Source organism: Acomys minous (genome assembly GCF_964271855.1).
Source record: "Acomys minous genome assembly, chromosome: 7".
NCBI lineage: Eukaryota > Metazoa > Chordata > Mammalia > Rodentia > Muridae > Acomys > Acomys minous.
In genome coordinates this window covers 47,834,187-47,848,078 of record NC_140488.1, presented here as the reverse complement: position 1 = coordinate 47,848,078, position 13,892 = coordinate 47,834,187, and the positions used below count along the sequence as shown (strand labels likewise).

Below are 13,892 nucleotides of genomic sequence, written 5' to 3'. Positions count from 1 at the left end.
ACTCTGGTGCCCCATATCTGGAGGGGGAGACCTGGTGGCACTCAGAGGAAGGATAGCAGGCTACCAAGAAGAGACTTGATACCCTATGAGCATATACAGGGGGAGGAGGTCCCCCTCAGTAACTGTCATAGGGGAGGGGAGTAAGGGGAAAATGGGAGGGAGGGAGGAATGGGAGGATACAAGGGATGGGAAAACAATTGAGATCTAATATGAATAAATCAATTAAAAATAAATTTAAAAAAAGAAGCCACTAAAGCAGTTACAGAAATGAATGGTAGAATTGTGGCCACGAAGCCGCTGTATGTAGCTTTAGCTCAGCACAAAGAAGAGCGCCAGGCTCACCTCACTAGCCAGTACATGCAGAGGATGGCAAGTATACGAGCTGTGGCCAACCCTGTGACCAAACTGTACCAGCCAGCACCTCCCTTAGGTTACTTCACGGCAGCTCTCCCACAGACTCGGAACCATGCTGCATACTATCCTCTTAGCCAAATTGCTCAACTAAGACCAAGTCCTTGCTGAACTGCTCAGGGTACCAGACCTCATCCATTCCAGAATATGCCCAGGGCTATCTTCCCAGCTGCTCCTAGACCACCATTTAGTACTATGAGACCAGTTTCCTCACAGGTTCCACGAATCATGTCAACACAGCGTGTTGCTAACACATCAACGCAAAGGGTCCACCTCATGCAGTAGCAGTTGCTGTTGCTATAAAGGTACCGCGGGAGTAGGCAACCCTCAGCACCATCTGAATGAACAGCCTGCTGTTCAAGTGCAAGATCGAGCACCTTTAACTGCTTCCGTGTTGGCAGCTGCCCCTCCTCAAAAGCAAAAGCCACTGTTGGGTGAACAGCTATTTCCTCTTACTCAAGCCATGCACTCCAACTCTTGCTGGTAAGATCACTGGCATGCTGTTGGAGATTGATACCTCAGAATTATTTCGCATGCTTTAGTCTCCAGAGTCTCTCCGCCCAAAGGCTGACGAAGCTGCCACTGTACTACAAGCCCCTCAAGCAAAAGAGGCTGCCCAGACTGGCATGCCGATATCCTCGCTGTTTAACTTGATCAGGGCCCACAAACAGAAGCTTGTGCTTCACCAAAGGAAAATATCTAAACCTCGAGAAATTTAAGCATCATGAGAAAACATTGCAAAATAGAAATTAAATTTAAAAAGGAAAGGAAACTTTGAACCTTAGGTACTGAGCAAATGCCAGGTTTAGCGAACCATGCTAGTCCTAAGTGCTAGTCCTATATTGCTTGATTTAAAACAAAAGATACAAAAGAAATAGTAAAACTGAAAAACAAATTAATGTTTTATGGACCCTAGGAAAAGAATTTTCAGCAAAGTACAAAAATTTAAAGCAGTCCTTTCTTTAATTTCCTTTTCAGTAATTTTTTACTGTGGAATAGCTTGTGATGTCAGTTCTAAGTAGCAGAACTGATGACTGAGCAAGGAAATATAACTTAGATTGTAAAATTCTTGCTGTCATAAAAAATCCTTAAACTGTGAAAAAATGAGTAAATTTTTAAAAATCTCTTTAAAAATAGACACAGTCTTTTAAAATCCAAAATCTCTCTCCTGTGGCCTCCTGTCAAATCAAAAATAAATACTTTCTTACTTCAAGGCAGAAGAATCACGCTCAAACCAAAACTAAACTCCAAAAGTATAAATAACTCAGCATTCAATGTCTTGGATCCACTCACCATCTTCGGGGCTCCTCCAAAGGGCTTGAGTCACTTCTCCGGCTCCGCCCTCTGCAGCACACACAGCTTGTCTTCTAGGCCCCGGCTGGCTCCACTCCACCGCTGCTGCTGCCCTTGGTGGTCATCTCATGGCACTGGCATCTCCAAACTGCTGGGGCCTTCTGCTGCAATTGGGCTGCACCATCACCAATAGTCTCTCCTGGGCTCATGCTGGTAAGCCTTCACTACTCTGACTCCTTCAACTGCCTCTGAGCCTGCGCCTTCACTAATGGCCTTTTCCTGGCCTCTCACAGTGCTAAGTAAGCCTCAGGTGTGCTCCATGACCCCTTCATGTCTTCAAAACCAGTAGCACCTGGAGGATTCTTACACTGCCAACATTAGCTGCCAGCAAGCAATATAGTCTTGGCCAGTTCTGGAACACAGCTTCTCTGTGTACTCAGGAAACACTTCCTAGAAGATTTTACCTCAATGATGCTGGTCGGCTCTCTTCTTAATCACCACCAATTTCTCATTCCCAGCTGACCAGCATCCACTGTCCCCAAAAAGCAAAGGTTTTACTTTAGTGTTTCTGGTCTTTCATTAATCACACCTGATTCTTCAGCTCCAGGTGGTCAGAACCACAGAATCTTATACAAATCTCTGATGGAGTCTTTGCTTCCCTCAGAAATTTCATAAGCCAGGTCTCCATCATCTTCAGTGCTCTCGGCATTCTTATCTTCCAAGCTCCTATAAAATAGCCCACTGAGATCGAAACACTCAATGGCTTTTCTAGCTCAAAGTTCTAAGTCCTTCCACAATTGTTCCCCCAAACATAGTCAGGTCTGTCACAGCAATACCCTATTGTCCTGGTACCAACTTGCCTTAGTTAGGGTTACTATTGCTGCGATGAAACAGCATGACCAAAGGGACTTGGGGAGGAAAGTGCTTATGTGGCTTACACGTCCATAGCACTGTTCATCATCAGAGGAAGTCAGGACAGGAACTCAAACAGGACAGGAACTCAAACAGGACAGGAACCCGAGGCAGGATCTTATGGAGAGGTGCTGCTTACTGGTCGCTCAGCCTGCTTTCTTATAGAACCCAGGACCACCAGCCCAGGGATGGTACTTCCCACCATGGGCTGGGCCTTCCTCCATCAATCATCACTAATTAAGAAAATGCCTTACAGGCTTGTCTACAGCTGGATCTTATGGAGGCATAGGAGAGGTTCAAGGCAGGGTAGCCGGGAGGGGCTGCAGAGAGTAAAAGGAGGAGAAAAGTGATATAGTTCTTCAATTAAAGACATAGTTGCAAAAAATGTTCTTCACAAATGAGTCTGTGATATTTAAAGTCTTTTGAGGGGAAGGCTTAAGCCCCCATGAACTTTCCTCAATGCCTTTGGGAAATCCATAACAAAACTCTCTTTGTCTGGGGTGGCAGTAGTGCCAATGGTAGCAGTAACACCTTGCCTTCTATTTGAGGCTTTCCACATAACCTTTTCTGGCTCTTGGGAAACAAGGACCTCTTCAGAAGATGTGCCAAAGACCGGATCAGCCACGACCCATGGACATTCTAGTAACTGTGAGGACAGAACATGGTGACTGCTGAAGCAGAGGATCCATTACTATTTGTGGCACTGCTCCCATGTCCAGAGGCTATATCTGACTGGATAGCATAACTTGCAGCAAACTTGTCAGAAAGGTCCATAGTACATGCTTCATGTGATTTATTGGTCCTTATGCTCAGCAACAGGCTGACCAGTCATCATAGAATACCTTGAGGCCTAGAAACCCCTTTTCCTTTAACAAAGGCGATCTAGGGGGTTGGAGAGATGGCTTAGTTGTTAAGAGCACTTGTTGCACAATCATGAGGACCAGATTTGGGATTCTAGCACCCACGTAAACTGGCCAGGCATCCTGCAGATGCCTTGCAACCCTAGCTCTAGGGAATCCAACATCCTCTTCTGGCCTGGGCATGTGCACACAGAAACACATACTCTTACTATTCATCTCTGTATGTTTTTTTCTTACAGACACATACATGCATGCATGCATAAATAAAATAAATCCTTAAAATGGAAAAACAGGAAGTTTTGAAGATACCTCAGAGAGCAAAGGGGTCTCTGGACAGCATCAGCTCTCTGATGCCACACTCTGAGCTTTTGGAAAAGTAAAAGAATCCTTAATGATATTTCATAAGGTGTACACAGCTCTGATTCCTGGGAATAATTTGTCTGTAACACCCCAAACCCACTCAGTGGAAGACCCTGTTGTCTTTAATATGGTATGTTTTTATCAAGTTTCTCCTGCTCCTTCCCCATCCAACTCTAGGTTTGGGTGTTTCCATTAAGTTGAAAAACACTTTTAAGGAATCAAAAGTGATCTTTAGAGATCACCTTAGGTCCTGTTTCCATTCCTTCATTCCAAAATAAGGGCATTTGTTCACATAACTGCCTAACATTTCACATATGCACAGTCTGTTCAAGACGTTTTCACCCAAGCATTTTTAATTTTAAAAAAGTGCCCCTTAAGATAAAAAATTCAAGTGACACCACATGCTGGCGAGGATGTGAAGAGGAACACTCCTTCATTGCTGGTGGGAATGCAAACTTGTACAACCACTTTGGAAATCTATCTGGCACTATCTCAGAAAACTGGGAATAGGACTTCCTTAAGACCCAGCTATCCCACTCCTTCGAATATAACCAGAAGATGCTCCAGCACACAACATGGACATATTCTCAACCATGTTCATAGCAGCCTTATTCATAATAACCAGAGATTGGAAACAGCCTAAGTGTCCCTCAGTTGAAGAATGGATAAAGAAACTGTGGTACATTTACACTATGGAATACTACTCAGCTATTAAAAACAAGGATTTGTGGACAAACGGATGAAACTAGAAATGATCATCCTAAGTGAATTAACCCAGAAGCATAAAGACTCACATAGTAAATACTTACTGATAATTGGGCACTAGCCCAAAGTCATGTCCCATGAAAAGTCTTTACTTACCAGGAGATTGGGACAGATGTGAGGACATCTTACTGAGACTCTAGATAAGACAAATATAGGAGATGGGGAAATAGAAGGACCCTACAAGAACATCAAGGCCCAGTGGCTGGGAGGGGGGGGGTTCTGCCCAAACTATTGCACTAACCAAGGACAATACATGTAGTAAACATTGAACCCCTACTCTGATCTAGCCAATGGTCAGGACATTCTCCACAGTGGGGAATCGCTCTGACACGAACTCTGGTGCCCCTTGGTGGGGAAGCCTGAGGGCACTCAAAGAAAGAATAAGCAGGCTACCAAGATGAGACTTGATAGCCTTTGACCATATAGTGGGGGAGGAGGTCCCCCTTGGTCATAGACCTAGGGGAGGGGAATAGGGTGAAAGTGGGAGGGAGGGAGGTACAGGATAACAATTGAGTTGTAATCTGAATAAATTAATAAATTTTTAAAAGTTTTTTTTAAAAGTGCCCTTGTGTAACCTCATCCCTTAGCATACCAAAAGTGTACCACAGGAAGTTTGTGATTATGTTTTAGTGTTACACTAGAAATGAAAATAAACTGGAGGAGCTGCTAAAGCATAGACCCTCAAGAGATGCTAAAGCAGTTGAGGCCCTCACTGAAGGTTAAAACTGGCTTGCCTTGCAAGTAAAAAATCACACGCACCAAGGCCATCAATGGCAAGGCTCCAGACAATGGAATATCCACACCAGTGAGCAGTTTTAAGAACGCATTTTAATGATCATTGGCAAATGCTGACCTTCCAGCCAATGTGGTAAAAGTGAGAATCCATTAGCAACTGTCTAAAACCTTACAATCCCATAGGTTTACAGAAACAAGCCTAAAGCAAAGACTGCCAGGCCATGTTGAAGTTGCTGTTGGAAGGAGATTCTCATTTTATGGTCTCTTAATGTACTCCTTCTCTTGCTGGATGGCTAGGGATAAAAAGAAATAAAAATATCATTAGGGGAGAATTTTTCTAGTATGTCTAGCTTCTTCCGAGGGTTCTTTGCTATCAGACAGTGTGATGGAGCGCAGTACTACAGTGCTTGCTCAGTATGAAATAAAGACTGGGTTTAAAATCCAGCACCATTAAAAAGAATTCTGGGCTAAGTCTTTAAGTGGTTATCATATATGCTTTAAATTCAGAATACTAAGTAAGGTACCACACACAAATGCTCACAAAGTGATATGGGAGTACATATTAACCATTTTAATATCCATTGGGATCTGAATCAACTTTGGGCTTTACCATTCCATTTGAGGTAGATTTATACTGCTCCCATTATAACAACAATTATCTATCAGGATTCAATAAAAAAGTAATACTTTAAAATAACTGTAATAGTAACTTTGATTTGCCTGTTCAATTGTTGTCTGGGAGACCTACTGACTCCTTCTGCTAATCTAGGTCTAGTCCTAGAAGCTTCTAGCCTCTGTATAATCTAACCTAGGCCTGGAATGTTTTCAGCCTCTGAGACTTACTGCTGAATAAGCTCACCCTTACTTGTTCTGAGCTCTAGGCTGGCTGGTCCAACTCAGCTGTTCCGGGTCAAACTCTTCTCCCAGCTGACCTATTTAATCTGGCTTCTCGCTCGGCCCAGAATTGCTCTGCTTGGCCTCAAACTAACTCAGCAATCTGCTCTAATCGTTTGGCTTCTTCTCATTTTCTGGCTCGCTCAGTCTTAACCTGACTTCTCTCTCTGCAACCCATCTCTCTATAACTGCCCTGGTAAAACTACCTCTTAAGTAGCTTCCATTTCCTCTCTCTTCTCATATCCTATTCTGTCAAAGCTTCTCTGATTTGTCACCTTTCCTGTCACTCAATTAAACATCACTTTCAAACATGAGTGCTTCCTTCTACAAACTTAACTTTATCTTCATTGTTTGGGAGTAAAGGTATGTACCACCATGCCTGGAACTAAGCTTTCCTTTACCTGATACTTGCTCTATACCAGGCTGGCCTTGAACTCAGATCTGTTTGCTTCTGTCTCCTGGGTTAAAGGAGTGTTTGTATTCCAGTTGGATCACACAGACCTAGAAGGTCTTTGAAATATGATCTCTTGCCAGAACATCCATGTTCTGAATTAACATTCCTCCACAAACAATTTTGTCTAGTTTTGGAACTCTCGAGTAATTTTGGTGGAACAAAAAACATAGCACAAATTTGTGGATTACTTTTGGAAATTCTCTAGTAGGATGTGACTCTGAGGAGTAACACTGATCCTCTGAGTCTGAGAGCATGAAGTGTATTCAAGATCTGAACTTACTCCACTTGTCATTAGGTAGAAAAGATCAGAAGTGCAGCATCTGCATAGTTCATTAGGGGGACAAGATCACAAACTCAGATTTGTCAATGCAGGAAAATACCACATGATTAAAAGTGTACACAGGAATTTTTCTAGTGATAAGTCAAATATTCCAAGATTTATTTTAATGAGTTTTGTAATTTTGAACAAGAAAGTTTTAATTTCTTTCTACTACTGGTGTCTGTTATGCCTAATCCTAATAACAAAATCACCTATTGGGTATTTTAAACTAATAAATATTTTACTTTGTGGAAAATTCAATAGAACATAGGTTTGTTAACCAACTATACGAACTTTCAATACTGTTCACCTCAAATAGAAACCTCATTACTTACTTTCCTTCGACGGAAGAGTGTTTTTTTCTTCCGTTTGAGTTTTCTTCAGTTTTGAGCGGTCAAATCTTTCCACTTCGGACAAGTCTGGGCGGTCACTCATCTTGACTGGAAGGAAGACCCAAAAAGTAATGTTACCTACTAGAATTATGATCAGACTAAGAATAGCAGTTAAAACATTCGCTTAATTATCGATGTACATTTTGCATCGCTTTTCAACAGGAGAATGACGTGTCTTGGAAAGTCATGTTTTTCTTACAGTACTCTGATTGTAAAGCATTAGCCCATTTCTGTGGCAGTAAATGACAGCAGATGAAGATGCTCTAGAAACTAAGATACTCTAGAAATCCGGGGTGGCGGTGGGGTGGAGCCCGACTTTTACAACCCCAGCAAAGGTAAAATAGAAGTGAGGAGCATTAGCAGATAGGGAGAGAAGAGCAGATAAAGGACTAGATTTGACTAGGGGTGGTTTTTTTTTAAGAGAAGACAGGACTATCTGAGCATCTTCACCTTCTAGACAATTACTTTTAGGGTACATGGGACTGTTGGTGAGCACATAGTGTCACACAGCACTGAGCTAATTCCTATTTGAATGACCAAAGTCAGTATATTAGAGCGCTACAGTAGGAGTGGGAGGGGTCTAACCTAGTCAGTGCCAATTACAGGAGGGGTCTAACCTAGTCAGTGCCAATTACAGGAGGGATCTAACCTAGTCAGTACCAATTCCAGGAGGGGTCTAACCTAGTCAGTGCCAATTACAGGAGGGGTCTAACCTAGTCAGTGCCAATTCCAGGAGGGGTCTAACCTAGTCAGTACCAATTCCAGGAGGGGTCTAACCTAGTCAGTGCCAATTACAGGAGGGGTCTAACCTAGTCAGTGCCAATTACAGGAGGGGTCTAACCTAGTCAGTACCAATTACAGGAGGGGTCTAACCTAGTCAGTGCCAATTCCAGGAGGGATCTAACCTAGTCAGTGCCAATTACAGGAGGGGTCTAACCTAGTCAGTGCCAATTACAGGAGGGGTCTAACCTAGTCAGTACAAATTACAGGAGGGGTCTAACCTAGTCAGTACCAATTACAGGAGGGGTCTAACCTAGTCAGTGCCAATTACAGGCGGGATCTAACCTAGTCAGTACAAATTACAGGAGGGGTCTAACCTAGTCAGTACCAATTACAGGAGGGGTCTAACCCAGTCAGTACCAATTACAGGAGGGGTCTAACCTAGTCAGTGCCAATTACAGGAGGGGTCTAACCTAGTCAGTACCAATTACAGGAGGGGTCTAACCTAGTCAGTGCCAATTACAGGAGGGGTCTAACCTAGTCAGTGCCAATTACAGGAGGGGTCTAACCTAGTCAGTGCCAATTACAGGAGGGGTCTAACCTAGTCAGTGCCAATTATAGGAGGGATCTAACCTAGTCAGTGCCAATTACAGGAGGGGTCTAACCTAGTCAGTACCAATTACAGGAGGGGTCTAACCTAGTCAGTGCAATTACAGGAGGGATCTAACCTAGTCAGTGCCAATTACAGGAGGGGTCTAACCTAGTCAGTACCAATTACAGGAGGGGTCTAACCTAGTCAGTACAAATTACAGGAGGGGTCTAACCTAGTCAGTACCAATTACAGGAGGGGTCTAACCTAGTCAGTGCCAATTACAGGCGGGATCTAACCTAGTCAGTACCAATTACAGGAGGGGTCTAACCTAGTCAGTACCAATTACAGGAGGGGTCTAACCCAGTCAGTACCAATTACAGGAGGGGTCTAACCTAGTCAGTGCCAATTACAGGAGGGGTCTAACCTAGTCAGTACCAATTACAGGAGGGGTCTAACCTAGTCAGTGCCAATTACAGGAGGGATCTAACCTAGTCAGTGCCAATTACAGGAGGGGTCTAACCTAGTCAGTGCCAATTACAGGAGGGGTCTAACCTAGTCAGTACCAATTACAAGTCTCATAACACCTTCTCGTAGCCTTACTAAACGTGTAAGGGGGTGGGGAGCTAATTAGGCTTAGGCTTAGACTTTAGCAAAATGAGGTAAGCTGAATAAAGTTAAGTTCTACTTCAACCCGTTTTCATTGTTAAGGTAATAAAATAGGCATGACACAAAAGTAGGTAGGACGTGGTGAAATCCTTGGTGTCCTTTAAGTTTCACAAATGTATTGGAAAGAGACAATAGGGGGAAAAATACCAAAGATCAGAAGGCAGAACTCTTCTTTGCCACACTTAGGTGGGTAGCACACAATCTAGTGACCAGAGTAGAACTGAGAACCCTTCCCCTGAAGCTTCCACACGTCCCAAACACACTGCCATTCAATCAAGAGTATCCTGAGCCCCCGCCCCTTTATAGAGTGAACAGCTGTAATCACATTTTCAACTGCAGGGCTGGACACAGGCATTTGTCTGGACTGTGATATTTACAAATAACTTGCCACTGCCCAGCGCCCAGCCTAACCCTAGAGCCAACCCTAAGAAGGCCGTTTCCCATTTGCCACAACTCTCCTCCAGACCTTTGTCACCTCCTCCAAGCTGCTCGTTCTTCTGGGCTTCTCAAGGTTGGGATCCCCAGGACCGCATTCCCAGTCGCGAGAAACAAAGCCTCTGCAAACTCGGATGCTCAGACAGAACTCTGTCCGCCTGAAAGCGCAAAAGCGCTAGCTCTCGCACCTGAACCTGCAGTCGCCACCACACCAGGCCCGGGACAGGGGTTGAGGGGGGCAGGGGGGGCGGTGGGGAGGGCTGACACACGTTCTCACCTGCGGGCACCAAGGCTATCAGGCCAACAGCTCAACGTGCAGCTTGGTAAGGACCAGACTGGTGTGTGCCTGAGTGCAGGCACGAGCTTTGAAACGCCCCAACAGGGCCCGCCCCTCGTTTATGATTTGACAAATGGTCCTTACGTAAGCCCTGCTCTTGCATCTGATTGGACGGCACGTCCTGCCTTGCCACGCCCCCTCCCTAGGTCTAGTTTTCTGAGAGACTGTCTGTGCTCAATTTAGTATCTTAACTACCTCCTTACCGCCCTTAGCAGGGCTTGATAATGTCATGGAAGAAACCTGTGGCTAAGGGACGAATTATTCGCAAATTTCAGTCCCTTCCCATCCTATGTGGCCCCCCAACCCGCTCCACAGCTTTAGTCGTGGAGTCCACAATTATTTCTTCTTTAAAAATACATGCAGCCGGACGTGGTGGCGCACACCTTTAATCCCAGCACCCGGGAGGGAGAGGCAGGCAGATCGCTGAGTTCGAGGCCAGCCTGGTCTACAAAGCGAGTCCAGGACAGCCAAAGCTACACAGAGAAACCCTGTCTCAAAAAAGCCAAAAAAATAATAAATAAATAAAATACATGCATTTCTCAATTAATCTACCTCTTACCCATTTAGACGTTAACATTTGGGCTAGGAGGGCCAAAGAAAATGAGTTGTACCTTGTATGGTTTTAAAATAGCCTTTGGAAAGAACCTATTCTCAGTGACCTCTGTTTTAATATCTGGCCAGATGCACCCCAGCCCTTGCAGCTCCCAGGGGAAGTTTGCTTGCAAACCCCGAGGAGCTGAGGAGCTTTGGAGCCTGAATGCCACTCCTTATTTCTTCTGAAGAAGGCTGAATCCACCACCTGTTGCCTTTGCTCCAGGAAAAAGGAAGAAGACACTTACACAGCCTTTATATAGGGGATTTTACAGGGGGAGGGGGGGAGGCGGTGGAGCTTTCTGAGGAGGGATTTCCAGAGTGTAGTTGGTGGGATTTCAAGTCCTGAGCTTCCTCAAACTCAGAGATTGGTCAATTTTTCTGCTCAGGGATTGGTCAATTTTCTGTTCAGGGATTGGTCAATTTTTCTGCTCAGGGATTGGTCAATTTTTCTGCTCAGGGATTGGTCAATTTTTCTGCTCAGGGATTGGTGAGCTTTTGTCCAGACTTTTCACCCCAAAATAGCATCATCTGGTGTGAGTCCTACTGAGGAGCTAGGGATGGTAGTTACAGATAGTCTGTAGGGAGGAGCTGGCCTGCTGGCGCTTTTCAAGCAGAGGTCCCGATACTTTTCTGCCTTGAGGGGTTATAAAGTTTACAAAGTGTCAAAAAAAAAAACTTGTGAATTCAGACCCTGACAACAGAGTTAGTCGAAAACGGCCAGGATTGCTGGCTAGGCTTAGACCCCTGGCCCCTGTACTGCATAGGGAGAGGAACTATCCAGGCTGTCAGCCCATTGACTGACAAACTCACTGTGACTGGGAACAGCCTCAACTAACATTAGGGGACTTACAAGTGGCTGGCACTCGTCTAATGTCCAGAACCTTTAACCTAGGCACTTCCGCTTAGTCTGATGCCTGCTATTCTGCCTTGTGGGTTGCCTCATCTGGGCAACAGCAGCATTGCTGGGCTCCTGAGTGTACTTGGTGGCATGTACTAAGGGTTTGACTAAATCTGCCTCTTGTGATGTCTTCCAAACTAAGTAGACAGGTAGATTAGGATGCAGATCTATTCAGTTTTCATTTCAGAACTAAAACAGTTAGATTCCCTCACAGAAATAGCCCTACAAAATTGGAGAGGCTTAGAATTACTTCTCATGTAATAAGGGACTACGCATGGCTTGGAGGGGGAAAAAGCCCGGTTTTTTCAAGATAACGCCACTCTTTGTTTCTTCTGAAGAAGGCTGAGTCCACCACCTGTTGTCTTTGCTCCAGGAAAAAGGAAGAAGACACTTACACAGCCTTTATATAGGGGATTTTACGAGGGGGGGGGGTAGGCGGTGGAGCTTTCTGAGGAGGGATTTCCAGAGTGTAGTTGGTGGGATTTCAAGTCCGGAGCTTCCTCAAACTCAGGGATTGGTCAATTTTTCTGCTCAGGGATTGGTCAATTTTCTGCTCAGGGATTGGTCAATTTTTCTGCTCAGGGATTGGTCAATTTTTCTGCTCAGGGATTGGTGAGCTTTTGTCCAGACTTTTCACCCCAAAAAAGCATCATCTGGTGTGAGTCCTACTGAGGAGCTAGGGATGGTATTACAGATGGTCTGTAGGGAGGAGCTGGCCTGCTGGCGCTTTTCAGGCAGAGGTCCGGATACTTTTCTGCCTTGAGGGGTTATAAAGTTTACAAACTGTCAAAAAAAAAAAACTTGTGAATTCAGACCCTGACAACAGAGTTAGTCGAAAACGGCCAGGATTGCTGGCTAGGCTTAGACCCCTGGCCCCTGTACTACATAGGGAGAGGAACTATCCAGGCTGTCAGCCCATTGACTGACAAACTCACTGTGACTGGGAACAGCCCAAACTAACATTAGGGGACTTACAAGTGGCTGGCACTCGTCTAATGTCCAGAACCTTTAACCTAGGCACTTCCGCCTAGTCTGATGCCTGCTATTCTGCCTTGTGAGTTGCCTCATCTGGGCAACAGCAGCATTGCTGGGCTCCTGAGTGTACTTTGGTGGCATGTACTAAGGGTTTGACTAAATCTGCCTCTTGTGATGTCTTCCAAACTAAGTAGACAGGTAGATTAGGATGCAGGTCTATTCAGTTTCCATTTCAGAACTAAAACAGTTAGATTCCCTCACAGAAATAGCCCTACAAAATTGGAGAGGCTTAGAATTACTTCTCATATAATAAGGGACTATGCATGGCTTGGAGGGGGAAAAATCCCAGTTTCTTTTTTCAAGATAACTCCACTCCTTGTTTCTTCTGAAGAAGGCTGAGTCCACCACCTGTTGCCTTTGTTCCAGGAAAAAGGAAGAAGACACTTACACAGCCTTTATATAGGGGATTTTACGAGGGGGTGGGGTAGGCGGTGGAGCTTTCTGAGGAGGGACTTCCAGAGTGTAGTTGGTGGGATTTCAAGTCCTGAGCTTCCTCAAACTCAGGGATTGGTCAATTTTTCTGCTCAGGGATTGGTCAATTTTCTGCTCAGGGATTGGTCAATTTTTCTGCTCAGGGATTGGTCAATTTTTCTGCTCAGGGATTGGTGAGCTTTTGTCCAGACTTTTCACCCCAAAAAAGCATCATCTGGTGTGAGTCCTACTGAGGAGCTAGGGATGGTAGTTACAGATGGTCTGTAGGGAGGAGCTGGCCTGCTGGCGCTTTTCAGGCAGAGGTCCGGATACTTTTCTGCCTTGAGAGGTTATAAAGTTTACAAACTGTCAAAAAAAAAAAAACTCGTGAATTCAGACCCTGACAACAGAGTTAGTCGAAAACGGCCAGGATTGCTGGCTAGGCTTAGACCCCTGGCCCCTGTACTACATAGGGAGAGGAACTATCCAGGCTGTCAGCCCATTGACTGACAAAACCCACTGTGACTGGGAACAGCCCAAACTAACATTAGGGGACTTACAAGTGGCTGGCAAGTTTGTCCAATGTCCAGAACCTTTAACCTAGGCACTTCCGCCTAGTCTGATGCCTGCTATTCTGCCTTGTGAGTTGCCTCATCTGGGCAACAGCAGCATTGCTGGGCCCCTGAGTGTACTTGGTGGCATGTACTAAGGGTTTGACTAAATCTGCCTCTTGTGATGTCTTCCAAACTAAGTAGACAGGTAGATTAGGATGCAGATCTATTCAGTTTCCATTTCAGAACTAAAACAGT

General features: G+C 44.8%; 2 protein-coding genes across 3 annotated transcripts in view; both read right to left on the bottom strand.

The window, feature by feature from the left end:
* Positions 1-1,967, bottom strand: part of RAB9B (RAB9B, member RAS oncogene family) — a 53,476-nt gene extending 51,509 nt beyond the window's left edge. The window contains exon 1 of the mRNA XM_084790558.1: positions 1,705-1,967. The gene's annotated coding sequence lies outside the window, so the exon portion shown is untranslated. The remainder of the gene's footprint in view (positions 1-1,704) is intronic.
* Positions 1,968-5,411: 3,444 nt separating this feature from the next.
* Positions 5,412-10,962, bottom strand: LOC311602571 (thymosin beta-15C-like). 2 transcript variants are annotated; one of them, XM_084790833.1, is made up of 3 exons: positions 10,757-10,962; positions 7,339-7,443; positions 5,412-5,629 (listed from the first exon to the last, which is right to left on the bottom strand). In XM_084790833.1, the coding sequence occupies exons 2-3, from the start codon at positions 7,436-7,438 to the stop codon at positions 5,592-5,594; spliced, it is 138 nt and encodes a 45-aa protein (XP_084646959.1). In that variant the 5' UTR covers positions 7,439-7,443; positions 10,757-10,962; the 3' UTR covers positions 5,412-5,591. The 2 variants fall into 2 exon arrangements, with proteins under 2 accessions (XP_084646959.1, XP_084646958.1); XM_084790832.1 differs by lacking the exon at positions 10,757-10,962 and adding an exon at positions 10,086-10,239.
* Between the last annotated feature and the right edge of the window lie 2,930 nt (positions 10,963-13,892).

What these genes read in the sequence shown, in the direction of transcription:
- LOC311602571 (XM_084790833.1), bottom strand. Translation starts at nt 7,438, where the DNA reads ATGAGTGACCGCCCAGACTTGTCCGAAGTGGAAAGATTTGACCGCTCA. An exon ending in CACTCTTCCGTCGAAGGAAA is followed by an intron (nt 5,630 to 7,338) that starts GTAAGTAATGAG and finishes TTTTATCCCTAG; the next exon opens with CCATCCAGCAAGAGAAGGAG.